The sequence below is a fragment of the Lagenorhynchus albirostris genome, chromosome 10 (genome assembly GCF_949774975.1).
Source record: "Lagenorhynchus albirostris chromosome 10, mLagAlb1.1, whole genome shotgun sequence".
Classification (NCBI taxonomy): domain Eukaryota; kingdom Metazoa; phylum Chordata; class Mammalia; order Artiodactyla; family Delphinidae; genus Lagenorhynchus; species Lagenorhynchus albirostris.
The window spans coordinates 92711512-92738260 of NC_083104.1; the positions used below are offsets into that span (position 1 = coordinate 92711512).

General features: G+C 39.3%; 1 protein-coding gene across 1 annotated transcript in view; it reads left to right on the forward strand.

The window, feature by feature from the left end:
• The window catches only part of DTNBP1 (dystrobrevin binding protein 1), a 119733-nt gene that overhangs the window by 38277 nt on the left and 54707 nt on the right, over positions 1–26749 (forward strand). The window contains exons 6-7 of the mRNA XM_060163654.1: positions 583–715; positions 14035–14057. Of these exons, the coding sequence (XP_060019637.1) occupies positions 583–715; positions 14035–14057 (156 nt within the window). The remainder of the gene's footprint in view (positions 1–582; positions 716–14034; positions 14058–26749) is intronic.

Below are 26749 nucleotides of genomic sequence, written 5' to 3' on the forward strand. Positions count from 1 at the left end.
TTGAGCTGTTGAAAGACCAGTGGACAGTGAGAACTGCTTCCTGAGTGTTTGTACATCTGTGCAGTGCCTTGGAGGTTTCTATATATCATGTGCAAGGCAGAACAAATGCTAAAGTAACTAGGAATCTCAGATATTAAATTGTGTCCGGCATAACGTGTTAATTATACTTTGCTATATTCACATATGAAAATCGACTCTTCGTGTGTGGTATATGAGATCATTAGGATATCATACATTAGATTAATCAGGATACTCTGTTTCCTCATCCTGGTTAATAAAGTATTTTTTTAATTGAAGTATAGTTGATTTACGATGTGTTGATAAAGTATTTAAAGTATTCTGGAAAGTTCTGTCTTAAAAATGTTCGAGATAGAAAAATATACTCAAAAAAGATAATTTGAAGTATGTTTTAATGTTAGTGCATTTTATTTTGCTTCAAGAAAGTTTAATAAAAATATAAGATAAATACAGAACAATCTCAACAGTTCAGACTTTTAACTTTTGGACACTTTTTCTTTTCTCCATGATCAAGGATTCTGATTTTTGACGTTTGTTTCTTCTTTTGACCTTCTGTACTTTCAGCTCATTTAGAGGCTAGTTTTGAGGAGGTAGAAAACCACCTGCTGAATCTGGAGGATTTATGTGGACAGTGTGAATTAGAAAGATACAAACATATGCAGTCCCAACACCTGGAAAATTACAAGAAAAATAAGAGGTGAGTTTGAAAAATTGACCATGATATTCATTTTCAGTCTCAAAGTTTTCCACAGTACTTTACATGCTACTCTTTATAAGTTTGGACTGATAAAAGACAAAGGTGTCAGGTAAATCTATTTAATAAGCTTTCCAAAACTTTTTTTTTTTTTTTTTTTTTTGGTACCACTATCTGTTGCTGTTTTATTGGAGATGAGTTCTGGAAAGCTAAGGCTGGGATAGATGGTGGAGGGGAGAAGTGCAATGGGCAGAGCTTCCCAATCAAGTAGAACCCCCGACCTCATTTTCTCCAAGTGGCAGATCCTGCGCTGCTTTTTCCCCTTTTCTTCTCTTTTATTTGGAGCAGGAGGAAAAGGAACCTAAGCTCAGGCTATGGAAAGGGGCGCAGCTTTGTCACATGTTGTCTATGAGACCTTCAGCAAGTTATTGAATCTCTTAGCCTCAACATGTGTAGCTTGTAGTGAAGATAACATTGTACCGGCTTCCTAGAGTTGTTTTGAGGGTTCAGTGAGATGGTCGTTATCAGATGCAGTGTGTGCTCCATCAGTAGTAGTTATTACGGTAATAATTTTCATTAGACTAACCTGAACTGGAAATGGGTAATAAGATTTGGAACTATGAAATTTTGTCATTCTTTTCTTCACTCTCACCCAGTGACTTAGATTTATTAGATATATAATTAGTACGTTACAATTTATATGTTACAAAATGAAAATCAACTTCGTGTTTGGAAAACAGCCTCACCTTTAATTTGAGTAAAAGCCAAAGTGTACTGGACAAGTCTTAGCATGTTTCACATAATTGAAATATCATTTTAGAGGTATTTAGAGGAATTGTGTAGTAGAAAGAGCACTGTCATTAGTCGGAAGACCCAAGTCCTGGCTTCTACTAATTCTTTGCTCTTGGGCAAGCTGTTCACTTTCCTTTATACTTTATCCTGTTGTTAAGCTTTTCTTGGCAAGCATTTGAAAGACTTCTTAAAAAATTACATAATTTTAGTAAATTTAGATAGGATAAACAGATTTGTTGATAGCACCTGTTACTCTGAAATAATGTAGGAAAAAATAGTGTGCCATTTGAGGATTACCAGCTTATAATCAGTAGCTTGAAATCTATAGGTAAAATAATGGTAAATTTTTCATGTTCTGATAGGCCAAATTTTAAAAAATTACAAAATTTATTTCTCAAGGACTGCATGAGATTAATGTAAGATGTCATAATAGGTTTTAAACCTAACAGTTTCGGTGAGAAATACCAAAGGTGGGAAATTTAAATTAACTAGTACTTTGATGGACCTTCCAAGACTTTGAAAAAAATTATATGTGTAGATATTTTGTTAATGGTTACTCATAGCATCTTCATAAAATAAATATTTATTAATAAATGCCAAAGTATTTTGCATCTGATTGTCTAATGAGACATTAGACTTGTGACTTAGCTTGAAATCATATTTTTATCCTGAAATGATAAGTACTGATTTAATTCACAATTGTTAACAGTAATATGATTTGTTTTGGTTATTGTGAAAAGTCCTTGAAAACCTATGCTTGATTTCCTTCTCTGGCACTTCCTACCTGTATGACCTTTTGCAAATGACCTATCTTTGGCTTTCTTATCTGTAAAATAGAGATAATGATATACTTTCCTGCAAGGTTATGGAAGATAAGGGAGAGTTTTGTTAAAAGGGCCAAATAAAAGCTGGTCCATTTAGCTTACAGAATCATTGGTGATTCAAAGTTCTAGTTAACTTGCCTTTCTAAATACAAATAGTGGAAATACTACGCAACATTGCTTAATTCTGTTTATCAATATAAACTGTAATCTTTCCGAAACTCTTTTTCCCAGTTTTGTTGAGGTGTAAGTTATATGCAGCACTGTATAAGTTTAAGGTGTATGACATCATGACTTGACTTACATACATTGTAAATTGAGTACCACAGAAAGTTTAGTCAACATCCATCATCTCATTTAGATACAAAAAAAGGGTGGGGGGGATTTCCTTATGATGAGAACTCTTAGGATCTACTCTCTCTCTTTTTTTTTTTTGCGGTATGCGGGCCTCTCACTGTTGCGGCCTCTCCCGTTGCGGAGCACAGGCTCCGGACGCGCAGGCTCAGCAGCCATGGCTCACGGGCCCAGCCGCTCCGCGACACGTGGGATCCTCCCGGACCGGGGCACGAACCCGCGTCCCCTGCATCAGCAGGCGGACTCCCAACCACTGCACCACCAGGGAAGCCCAGGATCTACTCTCTTAACAACTTTCATTTATACCACACAGCAGTGTTAACTGTCATCGTCATGTTGTACATTACGTCCCTAGTACTTATTTATCTTCTAACTGGAAGTTTGTGCCTTTTGACCACTTTCATCCAGTTCACCTTCATCCCTTATCAGATTTATGATGGGCAGATATTTTTTCCCATTCCATAGGTTGTCTTTTCATTTTGTTGGTCACTTCTTTCTCTGTGCGGAAGCTTTTTAGTTTGATGTCGTCCCACTTGTTTATTTGTTATTTTGTTGCTTGTGCTTTAGGTGTATCATATCCAAAAAATCATTGCCAAGACCCATAATGAGGAGCTTTTTTCCCCTGTTTTCTTCTAGAAATTTTATTGTTTTGAGTCTTATATTTAAGTCTTTAATCCATTTTGAGCTCATTTTTGTGAGTGGTGTAAGATAGGGGTCTTTACACCTGAATATTCAATTTTCCCAGCACCATTTCTCAAAGAGACTGTTTTTTCTCCATTCAGTATTCTTGGCTCCCTTGTCAAATATTAGTTGACTGTATATGCATCGTCTTCCTGCAATTCTTAACTTATTTTATTCAGGGTATAAAAGGATGAACTATCTTCTTCAGAGAAACCTTTTGGAATCAATTTGTTTAGTTAATACACACAACACACACACATATATGGCTGATTAACAATCATTTGTAGTGTAAATAATTTGAGTTGACAACACTGAGAATGAAGTAGTTTTATTCAGTCAAATGTAGATCAAAAAATATCTTTCCAATAATAAATTATGTAGAATATTTACTATTCAGAGATGTCTTACTTACAGTTTAAGCTTCTTACTTTTATTCAATCTAGAGGTTATCAAAACTGGGAATATTATGAAGGCTAGTGTCAATAAATGGAAAAAGATGAAAAAAATGGCATATTATTTAGAAATAATAGAGGTAAATACCGGAAGAAATCTCTAGAAGAGTTGAATATAGCTTCTTGCGAAAAGCAGGACAGAAAGGTGGGGAGAACTCAGCCGAGGAACTAATCTGCTTCATCATAAATCCTTGTGGGCACTATTTGACTTAAGGAATGTACATGTACTATTTTGATAAACATAAAAATTGAATTTAGAAATTTTTTATTAGCTACAACATTCCCTGAAGTGTTTTACAGGAACAGTGGACTGAGAAGATAGCCACTGGCATTCCATGATCAAATAAGTTCCAGAAACACTTTACCCTGTATTTGCCTCATGGAACTTTGTAGTACATGTCAGTTTATTAAGGGTTCTGAGAATTCCTATAGTAGAGAAATTTGACTCAGCATTTCACAACTTACTTGCTTATAGAACCAATTCATCTCTAATACATATTAAAATTCTGTGACTTGATATTCTATATTACACCATTTGAAAAACTTTCAAAGACCCCAAATTAAACATTTTATTATGTGGTCCACAAGGGAAGAGTTTCTTAAAAATAAGCCTCTTTCCTCTTTAACAAGGGGCCCTACAAACTATTGATTTTTCTTTTCTTACTCTGAAGAAGATAATGTGTAATACAAAGGTGGTGTGTGTGTGTGTGTATTACAGTGTACCCACTCTGTAGCTTTCCAGAAAATCTGGATCAGACAACTAGATGGAGATGGGGAGAGTGGGAGAATGAAGGATAATTTCTCACACACCTCCAGTGCTAATCGTGTCTGCGATAGGCTCCGATGCACTTTCTCATTCTGCTCCCATCAGAGACTGGGGAGTGGGCAGGCAGCGATTGTTGGAGCTGGGGAGGAGATTGAGTTACATGAAATTATGTTACTGCTTAGGGGCCAGCATCAAGGCCAGGGTCTTCTTTTTTTTTTGACTGTTGCACTGGGATAAGTGGAATCCGTCCCAGATGTTGGTATCAGTGCATCTGTAGTTGAGAACGGATATACGATATTTTGTCATATATTTGATAGAAGTTCCCGGCACAGAATAAATTCCTGCCTCCTGTGAAAAGAGGGATGTGACCCATCCCAACAGTAATGTGGCTTACTATGGCAGATTCTCAGTGTGGGCAGAGGGAAACATAGAGCTTTAGAACACTCCTAGGGGTGTATCTACCCTTGAAAAACATTTGAATAGACGGTTTAACCTAAGTATCTCTGCATTGAAAAAGGACATCCTACTTTAGCTGGTTATCTAATGAAAGTGACATATAAGCAACTGTATAATTGTAGGGAGAAGATACCCATAAATAGCTTTTCTAATAACTCTTCTGCATATAAAGTGATATTGCTATTACTGATAGCTTTTTTTTTTTTTTTTTTGCGATACGCGGGCCTCTCACTGTTGTGGCCTCTCCCGTTGCGGAGCACAGGCTCCGGACGCGCAGGCTCAGCGGCCATGGCTTACGGGCCCAGCCACTCCGCAGCATGTGGGATCTTCCCAGACCGGAGCACGAACCCGTATCCCCTGCATCGGCAGGCGGACTCTCAACCACTGTGCCACCAGGGAAGCCCTACTGATAGCTTTTATGGACAGGAATAGACACCGCCTTGATCAATAGTAAAACATGGTATAGTGCATGAAATATGGCTGTAGGCAGAGACAAGTACTGGTACCAGTAGTTAGGTTGTCATATGGTTCAGAAGATGAGTTAGCCATACAAGTGTAACTCCTAGATGCCTTGCATAGGTTTTCATAACCAATAGGAAATACATTTTTCATCAAGTAGGAAGCGTTAATATTGAATATATGAGCCAAAATAAAGAACCTAAGACCATTTACATCGTCTAGCTAGCAGTTAGAGAAGTGGACTTGAGATTCGGGAGTCAGCTAGCATTTGTAGTCATGGGTGTGGGGAGAAATAGATGATAAGTGTGTACATGATTTTATTTATTTTTAACTTATTTGTTTGGTTGTTTGGCTGTGCTGGGTCTTAGTTGCGGCACATGGGATCTAGTTCCCTGACCAGGGAGCGAACCTGGGCCCCCCCTGCATTGGGAGTGTGGAGTCCTAGCCGCTGGACTGCCAGGGAAGTCCCTGTACATGATTTTAAAAAAGGATAATTTCAGACAATTATACTGAAGAAAATAGAACAGAATAACGTTATAGAGGTGGGGAGGGTTGCTTCGCTGGGGTGAGCAGGGAAGGCCCTTCGTGGAGGACACGTGAGAGCTGAGACCTGAGTAAGGAGGCAGCCACACGGGGATGGGGGATGACACCCTTCCAAGCAGAGGAGCAACAGATACGTTTAGAAGAATGAAGAAGTAGAGCTAAAAAGAAGGTCAGCCTTCTAAATTTGTCATCTTTTCAGTACCAGCATAATATTCCTTAGAATTATTATTGAGATTCTTCCATAATAATATAGTTAAAGTTATATGTGAATGATTTAATTAAAATATTTCTTACTTCCAGACTTTTGGATCCTTTGTTTTCCCGTTCAGTATGCAGCATACCATCAGAATTTCTCTGAAAATAGCTACATCTTGAAGAACAGTGTAATTTTAGTATTTCAACTTAATTATAAATGACTCATAATTTTAACACAGTCTTGCTTTGGACTTGAAATCTGCTTTGGGGCATACTAAACTCTAGAAGCATTTTTCACTGATTCATTTAGACTTTGAAACTTAATTGTCATCTCTTAGAAACTCTCTCCTGTGAGTGGGGGCACTGCTTCTGTTGATAAGATTCAGTGCCCAGGCATATTTTGAGAGAGTCATTATTCCTTTTGCTTTATGTATTACAGCTAATGCTAAGGAACTATGCTCTTCTTTGTGTTTTATTTTTATGTTAATGTGGACTGTAGACAGTTTAGAAAATCTTTAAAGCAAAGCATAACAGATTTATTTGAGGTGTTATCTTTAGTAGTATTTGACCAGCTTATGTTCTAGAGAATAACCCACCAAACTCCTGAGCTTCAAGAACTGACTGTCCACTAGACAGGCTGTGGGCCACGGGTCTGAGCTGTTCTTCCATGTCAGAGTGTTGAGGATGGTGTGCCTGGGAGACTTGCCACAGGCCTGGCTTTGCTGAGAATAGAACAGAAGAAACCAGTGGCATTCTCCAAGGTGAACAACAGAGAAGGAGGTCCAACAGAGATAGGCAGAAAGGCAATAACTAACTCCCGAGGTTCTGCATGGAGATCCATTTGGGTGCTGAATGGAAAGTAGATCAGGAGAGCTTTCCTTCGGGCAGTGCTTTTACAGAAAGGATCCTCCCAAGCTGGAATAACAGGGACCAGACTTACTCTCCCACCTGATGCAGCCAAAAAACAGACAAAATAAAGGAAATAACACTTTGGAAGACATTGGGCAAAGAAGAGAAGTGATCTCCTTGATCGATAGGAAACAGGTGGAACGAGCCCTGCGGTTTCCCCAGCATCCTGCCTTGAGCGTTTCCAGGCTAAGTGCAGGGAGGGGCCCAGGTAGAGCCTGGCAGACTCTCTGAACTGAAGAACAGCTGAGCGCCTGGGGACCCAAGGCAGCCAGAGTTCACAGGACACAGTACCAGGGAGAGAGGATACCGAAAATCTGCAGAAAGCTCCCCTGAATATTCAGCAGAGGACCGGTAATTCATGTGAGGAAACCACCTGAGGCAGGAGGAGATATCATCAAAAAGGGTCAGTTAGCAGTGCCCGGCACTCACATCCTCGCACTGTGCCTGAGCCCAGCGGCCAGACTGAAAAAGCTTAGAGTTCCTGGGGTACCAGGCAGAGCACTCAGGAGCATATCCTTCAGCAGGGGTACAGTTAGCCCTTGACCGAGCCCTGTTCCAGACCTGCTTAACTAAGCATAAAAGCAAACATCAGAAAGATCAAACTGTTTCCAAATAAATGAACTGTATCCCAGACAAAGCTGAGGAATATTTGTAGAAATACAAAAATAGCTAATAGCCAACGAGGTAGATCATTCTGACAGGTTGCTTGTGAATGGACAAGATGCATGGCACACTGAAGTTAAAATATTGTTCTAGAGAAAGATCGTATACAGGTTGTGTCATATTGAGACGTTCATGGAGACCAAATCCATGATGCACTTTAAATATTTAACCTGTATTTTTCTTCTTAGTCTTTAGGTAACTAAGCCCATTGACAAATCAGTCCTCATGTACCTGACCTCTTGAAACTGTCCTTTTTTAACTTCTATAACACTCATATCCTAAATTTTCTTCTCTACTGTAGGTTAGTGTCTAGTTGCCATTGTAGATGCTTTAGTTCTGTTATTCTCTTGGGTTCTGTTCTTGGTTGTTGCCACCTCCCATTCTATGTATTAAAAAGATCTTGTTCTATAACACATGCCCCTCCACAGTACCTGTGTAAGGAGCAAATGACAGCAGGGACTTCTAAGATACAGTTTTGTGAAAATTACCTCAAGCAGGTAGGCCAGCTCTCCCCCAGCGCCACCTCATCCACTTTCTACCCTCTTAACCACAAACTCACCAAGTGCATAAGGGTACACATTTTCATGACTGTAGAATGCTAAGAAACAAAAGATTGGGTAATAGTGAATAGTAGCCGGTCTTTTGTGAAAGAGGTCTTGTAAGATCTTTCCTATGAACTTTCCTATCCATCAGCCATAACAAAGGGACACTCTTCTACTGTGTTCAATACAGAAAGTATTGCTGATCATACTTTTAAAACAATTTCCCCTAAACATTTTCAAATATGAAGAAAAATGTGAGAGTTGATTTTGCACTTCACATTTTGAATGTGGTATTTTGCCATAGAGAATCATTGTGTAAGGTTTTTATCATGGATTTGTCCTGGGGAAGCAGTTCAGTGTTTAGAGAAAGTGTGCTTCCATCTGTGAGATGATTGTGTTTATGGAGACATTTATCCAGTGGTTCCAGTCTATTAAGTTTGCATCTGTGGGTCTGATTTAGTTGATTTCTATACGTATACAGATTTAATATACTTCTTGCAACACTCCATAGATTTATTTATTAATGTGATGCTTTTTTTTTTTCTGCCCTCGTAACTCAACCCCTGTAGAGAAAATGATTAAATAGCAGTTTCGCCCTTTGGAAATATTAGATTTTTGAGTCTGGTGTTATTTGGTGAATGTTTTAGTTTCAGGGTTGGTTATGCTAAATTTTGTGACGGCCTTTGCTGAATTGAGTAAAATTTAAAATATGGTAAAATCTAAAGGAAGGCATTTCAATTCTTTCTACTTATTGGATCTTCTGAAAATATTATTAAACTTTGAAAAAGAAGAGACTCAGATTTTTGAAACTGCAAGAGGCAAACACGTTGTTATCAGATGAGAGACTATGTGGTCAAACTTTTTTATAAAGAATAAAACCCTCCCTAGTCCTAGCAAAGGCTTCTTTGAAGAAGCAGCTATTCTTAGTCATCCTGCAGCCACCATACTTGATAATCATGACTTGCTGCAGAGTGTCTGTTGTGTCTGACTCTTTGCACATGTGTGATCAGGGCGGATGCGACATGATCTCTGCACTTAGGATCTCTGCAGTGTAATTGTAGAGATGATACCTGCATGGAGATCACTGCATTACAAGGCAGTGCACCAGGTGTTATAAAACTGATGGACCTGAGTGCTATAGGAGCTGAGGTAAGGGGAGATGGCCATTTGAGTGTGAAGGATATCTTCATGGAAAAGGTGAACTTGGATAAGAGTTTGGAGAGTAGCCAGAACTTAGAACTCCTGGTCACCTATGCTTTTTCATTTAGTTAGCTGCGAGTATGACATAATAATGATCAAGAGTGAAGCATCTGCCATGTTTTCAATCAGTGTTACCTGTCGTCATCAGTTATACTTTCCCTCAAAACTCAGTTCAATCCTGGCTCCTCCAGGAAGCCTTTCCCGGCAACCCACAGTGTGTGAGTTGCTCCCTCCTCTGTATTCCTAGAAAATCCTCAGCATGGCTGGCATTATCAGAGCACTAATCTATGACATCAGTTTCTAACTGTTGCTTTACTTCTGTCTCTTCTCACTAAAGTTGCTTGAGGTTATGGAACGTGTATAACCCAACCTGAGCATTATTCCTACTGCTATTCCTAACATTATTCCTAGTGTCTAAGGCTCAGTACATTTTTTGTTGAATGAATGATCAAAGATTACATTCAGTATGAGAAAATGAATATTTATCCAAGGCACGATATTTATCATCATGACAGTAGTGACGATGGGGAGAAATGGATGGATTCAGGATATGTTTTGAGATAGAATTAATAGGATATATTGATGGATTAGGTGTGGCGAAGGAGGGAGATGGATAAACCAAAGCTTGAGGAACTTGGTAATGGCATGAGTTGAGATGAGAGAGACTGAAGGAAGAACAGGCTCTTTTTTTTTTAAATTTATTTACTTTATTTTTGGCTGCCATTGGGTCTTCGTTGCTGCGCACGGGCTTTCCCTAGTTGTGGCGAGCGGGGTCTACCCTTCATTGCGGTGTGCGGGCTTCTCATTGCGGTGGCTTCTCTTGTTGCGGAGCAGGGGCTCTAGGCGCACGGGCTTCAGTAGTTGTGGCGCACTGGCTCAGTAGTTGTGGCTCGCAGACTCTAGAGCACAGGCTCAGTAGTTGTGGCGCATGGGCTTAGTTGCTCCGCGGCATGTGGGATCTTTCCAGACCAGGGCTCAAACCTGTGTCCCCTGCATTGGCAGATGGATTCTTAACCACTGTGCCACCAGAGAAGCCCGAACAGGCTCTTTTACAGGTATTGTTGGGAAGCCTGCTCCACTTTGAGCAGAGCTCTCAAATAGGCAGTTGCATTTGCGTCTGGAGCTCAAAGAAGAGATCAAGACAGGAAGTATAAATCAGGAAGTCAGTATGTGGATGGTATTTAAGGCTGCATAGCTGAATGAATTGCCTTGTGAGAGAATATAAGTTACACAGAGGGCCCAGGACCAGGCTGGCAGAGCTCCAGCATCTAGTGGTCTGGAAGGGGTAGAGAAGTAGCAGAAGGAGCTGAGGGAGAAGGAGAAAAACTAGAGAAAACTTTCTCAAGGAATCAAATTCTGCTGAGGGATTTGGATGAAAACTGAGAGTGAGCATTGCCTTCGGCAGCTTGGTGATTGCTGGTGACCCTCACTTTGCAGTGGTGGGGTGTGGAAGCCAAGCTGGAGTAGGTTCAGGACTGAACGGGCAGTGGGGGAGCTGAATCCCTGAGTGGGTTTCAGGGGATGGGAGTCATGTCTTTCAGCATCACCAGCCTTAGGTTTCCTACCTTCCAGATTATTTCATTAAGTTCCAAACTGAACTCATGCGCTGCCCTCCAAAATCTGCTCCTCTTCCTAAGTGTTCTGCTAACGAATTCCCTTTCCTTCCAGTGATCCAGACTAGAACTCTCATGGTTATGTACTTGTGCCCATGTCATCAGTTGCCATGGTCTGTTGAGTCTTCTCCATGGCGTTTTTCAAATTGGACTCCCTCTCTTCATGGCCATTGCCACTTATGTTGCCCTTTCCAGGCACTAGTTGGCTCTTCTTCAAACTCTTCTGATGGTTTCCTGAGTGCTCCCTGCTTTATGCTCCCCCTCGTTAGTGCATCTGTCCATCACGGCTAGAATGTTCTTCCCAAAGCACAGATTTGCTCAAGTTTTTCTCCTGCTAAAAATAAAACCAAATCCTTTTAGCCTGGCACTCAGAATCCTCTACCTCTTTAGCCTCATCTCCCACTACTTTCTCTTCATTCAGCCTGCTCTTCTGAATGGTTCTTTCCTAAAGATAACCCACACCGTTCAGCCTCCACGGCTTCACTTCCACCGTTACCTCTGCTTGACGTGCCTTTCCCTCCCTTCTCTTACATCTTCTGTATTTCCAGATGCTGTTACCTCGGACATTGTGGAGTTTGCCCTAAAAATTACAACACTTCAAGGCTTTCAGTGCTACTGATTTCCTTTATCAGTTCTTTAAAAGTTCCGTAGTACTGACTTTTAGCTTAAACCACCGTTATCTGTACCACCACTACCTCAGCCAGTCTTCTTTCTTAGGAATTGGGTACAGGAGTGGATTACTTCCTGAGAGGAAGTTTCTTGAACTGCTGTGGGCCATGACAGTCTGTAAGCAGAGGTGTCTAGGGAGAGCACCCGGCTCGCCTTTCCTCTTTTCTCATAGCAGCTTTCCGTTGCTTTGATGAGGCAGCCAGAAGGTTGGAAGGTGGGCATGGTAAGCTTCCCTTCCATGTGAAAGCTTCCCTCAATTAGGCAATGACTCATTAATAAAGTAGACACTGGATTCTTCGCTTTATGGTTTTTAGTATTCAGGGCGAGAGTAAGGGAAAAACAATGTCTGAAATCATTACTCCAAGTTTCACCTTTTTAAAACAGGAGGTGCTTTTTTGAAATTTTGTTTACTCCTGCATGTTCTAAAAGAAGGAAGGCAGACACTATCTAAAGACTGTAATCGGGGAGAAAAGAATTACTTCCTAAATACTGAACTGAGTGTTCCGTCATCTTGTCCACCCCTGGTGGCCTTAGGGGATTGCTCACACGAGGGCATCAGTAAGAAGTAGAGAAAAAAAAAAGTAGATTGAAGGTATCTCTTCAGGATATTCTCTTACAATACATGTTGCCTTTCCGCCAGGGCTATTTCGGCTTTCATCCCGTTATTGGAGTGTAACGTAGGTTTTAGGCATGTTTACTTTGTACCTAGTCTTTTAAGAATGCAGCTGAGCTATTGGCTCAAGGGAAACAATTGCACTCTTTTTTTTAAAAATGATAGGATTGAAAATAACATTCTTTTTTCTTAGTTAATGAACTGTGGTGCTGGGGCAATATTATCATGAGTTGGTATTTTTAGAAAAAAAGAGGGGTGAGATGACCATCTGATTTAAGAACCTTCACTTGGCTGTTACAAGAATATTGGCTTTTCAGTGGCACCTTGCCAGTTCCACCAGCCAGCTGTTCATTGTAGTCAACTGTTTTGGAGCGTGACGGGTATTGTAATTAGCAATGTGGAATACTGATTTGAGAATCTAAAATAGCTCTAGATTTTTAGTAAAACGTACATGCAAATAAAAGAAATGTCTCATATTTTGAGTGGGATAACAAACCTTTACTAAATGAATTTGCCTCCTCAAAATTATTAGTACTGATAATGAGAAAAATATAATTACAAAATTATAAAGGAAAACCTGAAAAAAACTTGCTTTTGACTTCTTTGTCAAAAATGTTTTGTATTATGGGGACTTCCCTGGTGGCACAGTGGTTTAGAATCCACCTGCCAATGCAGGGGACACAGGTTCGAGCCCTAGTCCGGGAAGATTCCCACATGCCACGGAGCAACTAAGCCCGTGCGCCACAACTACTGAGCCTGCGCTCTAGAGCCTGCAAGCCATAACTACTGAGCCTGCGTGCCACAATTACTGAAGCCCGCGTGCCTAGAGCCTGTGCTCTGTAACAAGAGAAGCCACTGCAGTGAGAAGCCTGCACACCACGACGAAGAGTCTCCCGCTCGCCCCAGGTAGAGAAAGCTCATGCGCAGCAACGAAGACCCAACACAGCCATAAATGAATGAATGAATGAATAAATAGATTTATTTAAAAAAATGTTTTGTTATATGATTTTTCATCTATCTTCCCTGGCTTTACACTTCCCCAGGAAACTTTGTGTTTCAGCATCGCTAATTGACACTGACAAAATTACAAACCAGAGGATTTCCTGGAGGCTTGGCCCTTTTGTGTCAGGATGATCTATGGACTTCAGTCCTTTGATATATGCTCTTCCCTTTCATTTAACAGGGGAAAACACTGCTCCTATTCTGGATGATTTTTAATTAAAGATTTAAAAAATCTGTTGTTTAATATTTATCAGTGGAGGGAAAATTGTTAAGTGCTTTTATAAACTGATTCTTACATATACTAGATGGTTCCTAGCTGGCATTAAAATGCTGTATGTCTTCTTATAAGTATTTCAGTGTTTTAATAGTTTAAATTTTGGTAGAACTTTTTTGAGCCATTAATAGGGTAATAGCAGAAAAACTGAAAATAGTAGCTTTAGGCTAATTGTACTGGTAATTTCACTGAAGTATAATTGACATGTGAGCATCTAGAAATACCACTCTGGGCATTTGAAGTACTTAAAACTTTATAATCTAAGAGCAGTTTCCATTGGGAATAGATTAATAAATTTATATCTTTTTTTTCCTACAGGAAGGAACTTGAAACCTTCAAAGGTAATTTTGTGTTTAATTCTTCACTTTAAAGTAGATGAGAGTTAATTGATGTCAGATGTTCTCTCTTGTTGATGATGAAAGAATGCATTCCTTTTTCTTTAAATCAGACAATTTACATCAGAAAATAAAAGTTTGCTTAATACTGTTTTCATAAATTTAATCACAGGTGGTTTTGATATTCTTTTTTAGCTGTAACACATGTACCAAGTGAGAGTTTCTGCTAATGACATTATAAGTAGTATGGTAGGAGACACAGCGCTAACTTTGAGGTTGTTGAGAATCATAGTGTTTTGGGTTTTTTTTTTTAAACATTTATTTATTTATTATTTGGCTGTGCGGGGTCAGGTCTTAGTTGTGGCACACAGGATCTTTAGTTGCAGTATGTGGACTCTTAGTTGTGGCATGTGGGATCTAGTTCCCTGACCAGGGATTGAACCCGGGCCCCCTGCATTGGGAGCACGGAGTCTTAGCCACGGTACCACCAGGGAAGTCCCAGAGAATCATAATTTTAAAAGATTCTGGTTTCTGTTGTGCTGAGCCTGGGCCACACGTAGAGGCTGTGGTGATAAAGGCATAGAGGTGGCCCTGCAGTTGACCCAGAGTCACATGAACCTCCTGCAAGGTTTTCAGTGCTGGGTCATGCTCTGCCACCATCTTGTAACTTTGGATACATCTCTTTATCTTTTTCAGCCTTAGTTTCTCAATCTGTAAAATTACAAGCTTTGATGAACTATATTCTGAGATATTAAAAGTGCCCAACATTGCTTTTTAATTTTAGGGAACTGTTGCAGGTGGGCACTGAAGAATAATTCTTGGTCACGTTGACCGTTACTGGTTATGGGGAAACCACAAACTTTCCAACAGCCGAAAGCCCTTCCAGTTTGCCACTTTTCAATTACTCATTAGCAATTGAGTAGTGAAATTTCTTTTCTCAGAGAATTTCAGTAACCAAGAAGACTTTGAATTATTGCTTATTATGTTTCATATATAAGCTAGTATTGACTTTTAGAGTTACTGGTTAAAGATTTTCCATATATTATTTACAGCTGAATTGTTCACGTGTATGATTTATTTGGATGTGTTAGAGAAAATAACCCGCAAGGTAAAAGGTATAAAGGCTTATTCCTACTATGACTATAATCAGACAGACTTGTTTTGGCTGAGTTTCTATTTGACTGACTAGTTATAGTAAATGATTAAGTTCATGGCCAGTTTGTTGAGGGCCATGTTCAATGATCATGTGATGTATTATCATGGCTACATCATTATTCTTAATCAATTTGTGAACCACAACTCATGTACATTATTTTTCCTCACTGGTTTAAAATAAGATTTGAAACCCTCATAAAATATTATTCTCCCTCTCCTTCTTTTCTTTTAGTCTGCTAACATCTTCTTATGTTAGAAGAAAAAAAGCAACTTAATATTAAAAGACAGGCAGGAACACAGATTATGCAAAATGTCAACTTTGCTTGCATCTCAGTACTGAGGCTTTTTTTTTTTTTTGTATGACAGTATTCACAGAAAAAAAGGAGACCAGCAGTTTGCAAAAGGTTAGATAGTGTTACATATTACCTGATAGAATAATTCAATTTATGCTGAAATATCTTGTTTACACACACATCCCTAATTATGCACAATATTTAACAGCACATCCAACCCACCCACAGGCCAATTAAAGCTCTCAAATTTGAACAGACCCTAAACTGATTATTGTATCATATCTAGTGTTTTAAAGAACTAATAGTCATTGAAAATTTTTTCCTCTTGAGTGTTATTTTTTGAATTTATTTTTTTATACAGCAGGTTCTTATTAGTCATCCATTTTATACACATCAGTGTATACATGTCAATCCCAATTGCCCAATTCATCACACCACCACCCCCACCCCCCTGCTGCTTTCCCCCCTTGTTGTCCATACGTTTGCTCTCTACATCTGTGTCTCAGTTTCTACCCTGCAAACCGGTTCATCTGTACCATTTTTATACGTTCCACATATATGCGTTAATATGCAATACTTGTTTTTCTCTGTCCGACGTACTTCACTCCGTATGGCAGTCTCTGGGTCCACCCACGTCTCTACAAATGACCCAGTTTTGTTCCTTTTTATGGCTGAGTAATATTCCATTGTATATATGTACCACATCTTCTTTATCCATTCGTCTGTCGATGGACATTTAGGTTGCTTCCATGACCTGGCAATTGTAAATATTCCTGCAATGAACGTTGGGGTGCATGTGTCTTTTTGAATTATGGTTTTATCTGGGTATATGCCCAGTAGTGCGATTGCTGGGTCATATGGTAGTTCTACTTTTAGTTTTTTAAGGAACCTCCATACTGTTCTCCATAGTGGCTGTATCAATTTACATTCCCACCAACAGTGCAAGAGGGTTCCCTTTTCTCCACACCCTCTCCAGCATTTGTTGTTTGTAGATTTTCTGATGATGCCCATTCTAACTGGTGTGAGGTGATACCTCACTGTGGTTTTGATTTGCATTTCTGTAATTATGAGTGATGTTGAGCAACTTTTCATGTGTCTCTTGGCCATCTGTATGTCTTCTTTGGAGAAATGTCTATTTAGGTCTTCTGCCCATTTTTGGATTGGGTTGTTTGTTTTTTTAATATTGAGCTGCATGAGTTGTTTATATATTTTGGAGATTAATCCTTTGTTGATTCGTTTGCAAATATTTTCTCCCATTCTGAGGGCTGTCTTTTTGTCTTGTTTATGGTTTCCTTTGCTGTGCAAAAGCTTTTAAGTTTCATTAGATCCCATCTGTTTATTTTTGTTTCTTTTCCATTACTCTAGGAAGTGGGTCAAAAAAGATCTTGCTGTGATTTATGTCGAAGAGTGTTCTTCCTATGTTTTCCTCTAAGAGTTTTATAGTGTCCGGTATTATATTTAGGTCTCTAATCCATTTTGAGTTTATTTTTATGTATGGTATTAGGCAGTGTTCTAATTTCATTCTTTTACATGTAGCTGTCCAGTTTTCCCAGCATCACTTATTGAGGAGACTGTCTTTTCTCCATTATATATCCTTGCCTCCTTTGTCATAGATTAGTTGACCGTAGGTGTGTGGGTTTATCTCTGGGCTTTCTGTCTTGTTCCATTAATCTATATTTCTGTTTTTGTGCCCATACTATATTGCCTTGATTACTGTAAGTTTGTAGTATAGTCTGAAGTCAGGGCGTCTGATTCCTCCAGCTCCGTTTTTTTCCCTCAAGACTGCTTTGGCTATTCGGGGTCTTTTATGTCTCTCTACAAATTTTAAGATTTTTTTGTTCTAGTTCCGTTAAAAATGCCATAGGGGTTTCCCTGCTGGCGCAGTGGTTAAGAATCCACCTGCCAGTGCAGGGGACACGGGTTCGAGCCCTGGTCCGGGAAGATGCCACGTGCCGCGGAGCAACTAAACCTGTGCGCCACAACTACTGAGCCTGTGCTCTAGAGCCCACGAGCCACAACTACTAAAGCCCGCATGCCTAGAGCCCATGCTCTGCAACAAGAGAAGCCACCGCAGTGAGAAGCCTGCGCACCGCAACCAGAGGAAGCCTGTGTACCGCAACGAAGACCCAGTGCAGCCAAAATAAATAAATTAATTAATTTTTTAAAATGCCATTGGTAGTTTGATAGGGATTGCATTGAATCTGTAGATTGCTTTGGGTAGTATAGTCATATTCCAAATATTGATTCTTCCAATCCAAGAACATGGTATATCTCTCCACCTGTTGGTATCATCTTTAATTTCTTTCATCATTGTCTTATAGTTTTCTGCATACAGGTCTTTTATTCTTTGCATATAGGTATTTTATTCTTTTTGTTGCAGTGGTAAATGGGACTGTTTCCTTAATTTCTCTTTCAGGTGTTTCATCATTAGTGTATAGAAATGCAAGAGATTTCTGTGCATTAATTTTGTATCCTGCAACTTCACCAAATTCATTGATTACCTCTAGTAGTTTTCTGGTGGCATCTTTAGGATTCTCTATGTATAGTATCATGTCATCTGCAAACAGTGTCAGTTTTACTTCTTTTCCAATTTGTATTCCTTTTATTTCTTTTTCTTCTCTGATTGCCATGGCTAGGACTTCCAAAACTATGTTGCATAATAGTAGTGAGAGTGGACATCCTTATCTTGTTCCTAATCTTAGAGGAAATGCTTTCACTTTCTCACCATTGACAATGATGTTTGCTGTGGGTTTGTCATATATGGCCTTTATTATGTTGAGGTAGGTTCCCTCTGCCCACTTTCTGGAGACTTTTTATCATAAATCAGTGTTGAATTTGGTCAAAAGCTTTTTCTGCATCTATTGAGATGATCATATTGTTTCTCTTCTTGAATTTGTTAATATTGGTGTATCACATTGATTGATTTGTGTATATTGAAGAATTCTTGCATCCCTGGGATAAATCCCACTTGATCATGGTGTATGATCCTTTTAATGTGTTGTTGGATTCTGCTTGCTAGTATTTTGTTGAGAACTTTTGCATCTATATTCATCAGTGATATTGGTCTGTAATTTTCTTTTTTTGTAGTATCTTTGTCTGGTTTTAGCATCAGTGTGATGGTGGCCTCATAGAATGAGTTTGGGAGTGTTACTTCCTCTGCAATTTTTTGGAAGCATTTGAGAAAGATGGGTGTTAGCTCTTCTCTAAATGTTTGATAGAATTCACCTGTGAAGCCATCTGGTCCTGGACTGTTGTTTGTTGGAAGATATATATATATATATATATATATTTTTTTTTTTTTTTTTTGTGGTACGCAGGCCTCTCACTGTTGTGGCCTCTCCCATTGCGGAGCACAGGCTCCAGATGCGCAGGCTCAGCAGCCATGGCTCACGGGTCCAGGTGCTCCGCAGCATGTGGGATCTTCCTGGACCGGGGCACGAACCCACGTCCCCTGCATCGGCAGGCGGACTCTCACCCACTGCGCCACCAGGGAAGCCCTGTTGGAAGATTTTTAATCACACTTTCAATTTCATTACTTGTGATTGGTCTGTTCATATTTTCTGTTTCTTCCTGGTTCATTCTTGGAAGGTTATACCTTTCTAAGAATTTGTCCATTTCTTCCAGGCTGTCCATTTTATTGGCATAGCGTTGCTTGTATTAGTCTCTTAGGATGCTTCGTGTTTCTGTGGTGTCTGTTATAACTTCTCCTTTTTCATTTCTAATTTTATTGATTTGAGGAGTTTATTGATTTTATCTTCTCAAAGAACCAGCTTTTAGTTTTATTGATCTTTGCTATTGTTCTGTTTCTATTTCATTTATTTCTGCTCTGATCTTGATGATTTCTTGCCTTCTGCTAACTGTGGGTTTTGTTTGTTCTTCTTTCTCTAGCCCCTTTAGGTGTAAGGTTAGATTGTTTATTTGAGATTTTTCTTGTTTCTTGAGGTAGGCTTGTATAGCAATAAACTTCCCTCTTAGAATGGCTTTTGCTGCCTCCTATAGGTTTTGGATCATCATGTTTTCATTGTCATTTGTCTCTAGGTATTTTTTGATTTCCTCTTTGATTTCTTCAGTGATCTCTTGGTTATTTAGTAATGTATTGTTTAGCCTTCATGTTTTTGTGTTTTTTATCTTTTTTTTCCATGTCATTGATTTCTAATCTCATAGTGTTGTGGTCAGAAAAGATGCTTGGTATGATTTCAATTTTCTTAAATTTACTAAGACTTGATTTGTGACCCAAGATGTGATCTATCCTGGAGAATGTTCCATGTGCACTTGAGAAGAAAATGTAATCTGTTTTTGGATGCAATGTCCTATAAATATCAATTAAATCTATCTGGTCTATTGTGTCATTTAAAGCTTGTGTTTCCTTATTAATTTTCTCTCTGTATGATCTGTCCATTGGTGTAAGTGAGGTGTTAAAGTCCCCCACTGTTATTGTTTTATTGTCGCTTTCCTGTTTTATAGCTGTTAGCAGTTGCCTTATGTATTGAGGTGCTCCTATGTTGGGTGCATATATATTTATAATTGTTTTATCTTCTTCTTGGATTGATCCCTTGATCATTATGTAGTGTCCTTCCTTGTCTCTTGTAACATTCTTTACTTTAAAGTCTGTGTTATCTGATATGAGTATTGCTACTCCAGCTTTCTTTTGATTTCCATTTGCATGGAATATCTTTTTCCATCCCCTCACTTTCAGTCTGTATGTGTCCCTAGGTCTGCAGTCGGACTCTTGTAGACAGCATATTATATGGCTCTTGTGTATGTATCCATTCAGCAAGCCTGTGTCTTTTGGTTGGAGCATTTAATCCATTCACGTTTAAGGTAATTATCGATATGTATGTTCCTATTACCATTTTCTTAATTGTTTTGGGTTTGTTTTTGTAGGTCCTTTTCTTCTAAGGAACTTAGAGAAGTTCCTTTAGCATTTGTTGCAGAGCTGGTTTGGTGGTGCTGAATTCTCTTAGCTTTTGCTTGTCTGTAAAGCTTTTGATTTCTCCATCAAATATGAATGAGATCCTTGCCGGGTAGAGTAATCTTGGTTGTAGATTCTTCCCTTTCCTCACTTTAAGTATATCATGCCACCCCCTTCTGGCTTGTAGTTTCTGCTGAGAAATCAGCTGTTAACCTTATGGGAGTTCCCTTGTATGTTATTTGTCGTTCTTCCCTTGCTGCTTTCAATAATTTTTCTTTGTCTTTAATTTTTGCCAATTTGATTACTATGTGTCTCGGCGTGTTTCTCCTTGTGTTTATCCTGTATGGGACTCTCTGCACTTCCTGGACTTGGGTGGCTACTTCCTTTCCCATGTTAGGGAAGTTTTCGACTATAGTCTCTTCAAATATTTTCTCTGGTCCTTTCACTCTCTCTTCTCCTTCTGGGACCCCTATAATGCGAATGTTGTTGCATTTAATGTTGTCCCAGAGGTTTCTTAGGCTGTCTTCATTTCTTTTCATTCTTTTTTCTTTATTCTGTTCCGCAGCAGTGAATTCCACCATTCTGTCTTCCAGGTCACTTATCCGTTCTTCTGCCTCAGTTATTCTGCTGTTGATTCCTTCTAGTGTATTTTTCATTTCAGTTATTGTATTGTTCATCTCTGTTTGTTCTTTAATTCTTCTAGGTCTTTGTTAAACATTTCTTGCATCTTCTCAATCTTTGCCTCCATTCTTTTTCTGAGGTCCTGAATCATCTTCACTATCATTATTCTGAATTCTTTTTCTGGAAGGTTGCCTATCTCTACTTCATTTAGTTGTTTTTCTGGGGTTTTATCTTGTTCCTTCATCTGGTACATAGTCCTCTGCCTTTTCATCTTGCCTATCTTTCTGTGAATGTGGTTTTTGTTCCACAGGCTGCAGGATTGTAGTTCTTCTTGCTTCTGCTGTCTGCCCTCTGGTGGATGAGGCTATCTAAGAGGCTTAAGCAAGTTTCCTGATCGGAGGGACTGGTGGTGGGTAGAGCTAGGTGTTGCTCTGGTGGGCAGAGCTTAGTAAATCTTTAATCTGCTTGTCTGCTGATGGGTGGGGCTGGGTTCCTTTTCTGTTGGTTGTTTGGCCTAAGGCGACCCAACACTGGAGCCTACCCGGGTTCTTTGGTGAGGCTAATGGCAGACTCAGGGAGGGCTCACGCCAAGGAGTACCTCCCAGAACTTCCGCTGCCAGTGTCCTTGTCCTCACTGTGAGACACAGCCACCCCCTGCCTCTGCAGGAGACCCTCCAACACTAGCAGGTAGGTCTGGTTCAGTCTCCTATGGGGTCACTGCTCCTTTCCCTGGGTTCCGATGCACATGCTACTTTGTGTGTGCCCTCCAAGAGTGAAGTCTCTGTTTCCCCCAGTCCTGTTGAAGTCCTGCAGTCAAATCCCGCTAGCCTTCAAAGTCTGATTCGCTAGGAATTCCTCCTCCCGTTGTCGGACCTGCGGGTTGGGAAGCCTGACACGGGGCTCAGGACCTTTACTCCAGTGGGTGTACTTCTGTGGTATAAGTGTTCTCCAGTTTGTGAGTCACCCACCAAGCAGTTATGGGATTTGATTTTCTTGTGATTGTGCCGCTCCTACCATCTCATTGTGGCTTCTCCTTTGTCTTTGGATGTGGGGTATCTTTTTTGGTGAGTTCCAATGTCTTCCTGTCGATGATTGTTCAGCAGTTAGTTGTGATTCTGGTGTTCTCGCAAGCGGGAGTGAGAGCACATCCTTCTACTCCGCCATCTTGAACCAAGCTCTGCCTTTTGAGTGTTTTGCTAATATTTCAAAAGCGTGAATAGCATCTAATAAGAAAAGGAGAAATATAACTGCTCTTCCAAGACATTAGTGGAGGAAAAAAATTCATTCAAACATATTATAACAATTGCTTATTTTTTGAACGTTGCTTTTGCCTTTCTTTTTCCTTTATATGTTGCAGGAAAACAAAAGGTTTTACTTCCTCCAATTGCTTTATTCTACTTGTAGTTATATTTAGAAGGTTCTTGCTAAGTTGGGGAGGAGCTAACTTTGGGGGACAAAAAGGGAAAATTAGTAACCCTCAAAGTTAGTAACGTAGAACAGTATGATCCACTGAGTTCTGGGTTCTTCCTTCTGTACTCCGTTGAGGTTAATGAGTTAAGTTCACCTTGCACTTGTGAAATACTTAACAACTCTCTACAGCATTATTGAAACTAATTGTTTATTATTTGTTTTTTAAAATATTGGCAACAGGAAGGTTTTCTCTGTTCCCCCAAATACTGCATTCATTTAAACTCTTTAGTGATAGTCGCTTGAATATTATTACAATATAAAAAGGTGGGTAGGATCTTAAAAGTCTTAATTTTTTATTTTCATCGGGGAAGGAAACCCATCATTGTACCTACATGTAGAGTAAGTAAGTTTTTCACAGTCCTTAAAGACATAGGAAATTGGCCACAAGTAGATGTGTCTGTTATTTAGGGATTTTCATCATTTTTCCAGTTTAATTTTTAAAATAGATTGTCATTTCATATATGAATCTTAATCACTCTTAAGTATCAGTCTAGAAATATCGTGGCACTGAACAGAGTAGAGGTGAGGACATCTAGGCTTGGTTACTGTTCTTATCTCCATATCATTCCTGACTTAACATGGCTTTAATATGCGAACTTGTTCTTTTCCTTTCACTTATGTGCCTTACCAAATTAACTGTCACTCTCCTTTTTCTCTGTAAAACACACTGACTGAGACCACAGCGTGCTGAATGCTCGTGGCTGATAGGCTACTCGCCAGTACAGCCAAATACTTCCATTGCTACCCAGAGTGAATTGTTTGTTCCCAAATTCATTTACCCTCGTTATTGTAATGTGCAGTGTTTTGGGTTTTTTTTTAATTTTAGCTTTACTGGAGTATAGTTGATTTACAATATTGTGTTAGTTTCTGGGGTATAGCAAGATAATTCAGTTTTACGCATACATATTTTCATTCATTTTTAGATTCTTTTCTCATATAAGTTATCACAGCATATTGAGTAGAGTTCCCTGTGTTATACAGCAGGTCCTTGTTGGTCATCTATCTTATGTATAGTAGTGTGTGTATGTTCATCCCAAGCTCCTGATTTATCCTCCCTCCCCACCCCTCCATGTTTCCCCTTTGGTAACCATAAGTTTGTTTTCAATATCTGTAAGTCTGTTTTGTAAATGAGTTCATTTGTATCATTTTTAAAATTAGATTCCACATATGAGTGATATCATATGATATTCATCTTTCTCTGTCTGACTTACTTTACTTAGTATGATAATCTCTAGGTCCATCCATGTTGCTGCTAATGTCATTATTTCATTTTTTATGGCTGAGTAATATTCCACTGTATATATGTACCACATCATTTTTATCCATTCCTCTGTTGATGGACATTTAGGTTGCTTCCATGTCTTGGCTATTGTAAATAGTGCTGCAGTGAACATTGGGGTGCACGTATCTTTTCAGATTATGGTTTTCTCTGGGTATATGCCCAGGAGTGGGATTGCTGGATCGTGTGGTAGTTCTATTTTTAGTTTTTTAGGCAACCTCCATACTGTTTTCCATAGTGGTTGTACCAATTTACATTCCCACCAACAGTGTAGGAGGGTTCCCTTTTCTCCACACCCTTAATATGCAGTTTAATTAAATATCAGATAAAATGATGAAACCTCATCATTAAGGAGAACTGTTTGTAAGAAAATTAAGTTGACTGCTTTGAAAGACTTAATATAGGTAAATAGCTTTTAAAAATTGCTGCAAAATGTATAATTAGGAATTAGAAAAGACTTGGAGGAAAATGATAAATATTCTGAAAGGTTCTATGCACAGATTGCTTCACAGATCTTAAATTCCTGCTCTGCTTTTAAAAATAGGCGGAAATTTTACCCAGTGCAGTATAGGTGGCTTATACAAGGATTTTCTCAACAAGTTGACCTATACTCAAAGAATTCAGGGGAAAAAGTATGGTTCTATTTTAAATTAAAGTGGTGTTTAATGGATTGCTATATTAACTGCCTTTTGAAAAATTAAATGACCAACATGGGATCCAGTTGTATCGTATAAGAGGACATCCAGTGTAATCTCCTCCTCAATACAACATTACCCAACCGTGTCAGAAATGTGACTGACAGTGTGAAAACATGCCAGGATTTAGGGGTTATCACTATCATAGTGGGTAGATCATCATGAGAGTATGTGGGGAAAGGCAGGTAAGACCAGCCTGATACAGTGTGATCACATTTAAGGCTTAGCTCTGGGAAGTGGAGCCAATGAAGGAGACAGGGCCAGAGTGGTCATCGAAACTGGAGGAAGACCAAGACAATTCAGTGACAGGAAGTCCAGAGAGGAGAAAGTTTAAACTAGAAGTGGTTATCAGTGCTATAGTAATGCAAAAAAGTTGAGCAGAATGGGGATGAATAGACAACTGGTGACCTGACAGAACTGTTTGTAAAGGGAGAATCCAGATTGTAAATCAGAAGTACACGAGAAATTAGGAAAGAGATGAAAAGGTCACTTGAGATAGAATCAGGATCAAGGTCAGGGGAGAAGGTGAAGTTGAAGATGTTAAGGAGTTGATTAAGATCTAGAGAAGATGGGAAAAAAGATCCAGATAGATTATCCTTGTAGAGGATCCAGGACATCTCGTTCTCTGAGACCTTAGAGGAGGAAAGGCTGGCAGGTAATACAGGAAAAAGAATCTGTGTACGGTGGTAGTCTGAATTTGCAAGGCTAGGCTCAGAAGTAGAAATATAAACCAAAACAAATATGCTTTGGTTAACACAAAGCTGGGAGTTAAAGAGCATATATGGTGGATCAGCAGATCATGGTAATCTTGGGTGCTAATGAGATCATGATTAAAATGATTGGCCATGGAATTCAGGCCAGAAAGGAGAGGCCTGAGGAGACCAGTAAAATAAGCCAGATACAAGGTACTGGGGATGGCTACGCCCTAAAGGTGAAAAACACTTCGGTTGTTGAGGTGGATCTTGTGGTCAAAGAAAGAATTTCAGTTTGAGATCTTTGAGGTGGAACAGTTCCCAGTGATAATCATGGCTAAATTTGTGTTAAAAAGAAGAAATAAAATTAATGAGATTGTCTGAACTGGAGAATTGTGAGACCATCAGGAGGCTCACTTGTTGGGATGACTTGGGTATGGATTACGTGTACTGTTGGCTTGGCAGCCGTAGCATGTCACAAATTTGGATGTAATAGATAGATGGCAAACTTGGGTAGAATGTGTGGATTCAACTCAAAGAGTTAGCTTAACATGTAAGACAAAACTCTTCAGCTGCCATTTGGCAATATTTAGGTAATGGAGACTCAGGCTGGGTAAGACAGCTGTCCTCTGTCCTCAAGGAGCTAAAAGCACTGTGGCAAAGCTTATAGGATAGAAAGGCAAATATATAATTTTAATACAATGTAAAAAATATTAGAATAAAAATGAGCACACTAAGGCAGGAGTAATGAATTATTTAGAGAGAGGCACTTGAGTGCTGACCTGGCAGAAAAGGATAATAAGGACATTCCAGGAAGAAGAAAGAACAATTGCAAAAATGCGGAGATGTTTATTTTATTTCAAGAATACAAGTTAAGGGGGAGACCTTCAAGATGGTGGGAGGAGTAAGATGTGGAGATCACCTGCCTCCCCACAAATACATCAAAAATATATCTACATGTGGAACAACTCATACAGAACACCTACTGAACACTGGCAGAAGACCTCAGACTTCACAAAAGACAACAGAGGGTGACCTAACATGCAGAGGCGGGGCCAAATCCAAAGCTGAACCCCGGGAGCTGTGCGAACAAAGAAGAGAAAGGGAAATCTCTCCCAACAGCCTCAGGAGCAGCAGATTAAATCTCCACAATCAGCTTGATGTACCTGCATCTGTGGAATACCTGAATAGTAAAGGAATCATCCCAAATTGAGGAGGTGGACTTTGGGAGCAACTGTAGACTTGGGTTTCCTTTCTGCATCTAGTTTGTTTCTGGTTTTACGTTTATCTCAGTTTAGTATTTAGAGCTTATTATCATTGGTAGATTTGTTTATTGATTTGGTTGCTCTCTTCCTTTATATATATATATTTCCTTTATCTCTTTTTGTGATTGTGTATATGTATGCTTCTTTGTGTGATTTTTGTCTGTGTAGGTTTGCTTTTACCATTTGTCCTAAGGTTCTGTCTGTCTGGGGTTTTTTTGGATTCTTTTTTTTGCTTTTTAGTAGAGTTTTTAGTGCTTGTTATCATTGGTGGACTTGTTTATTGGTTTGGTTCTTTCTTTTTTTTTAATTTTTAAAA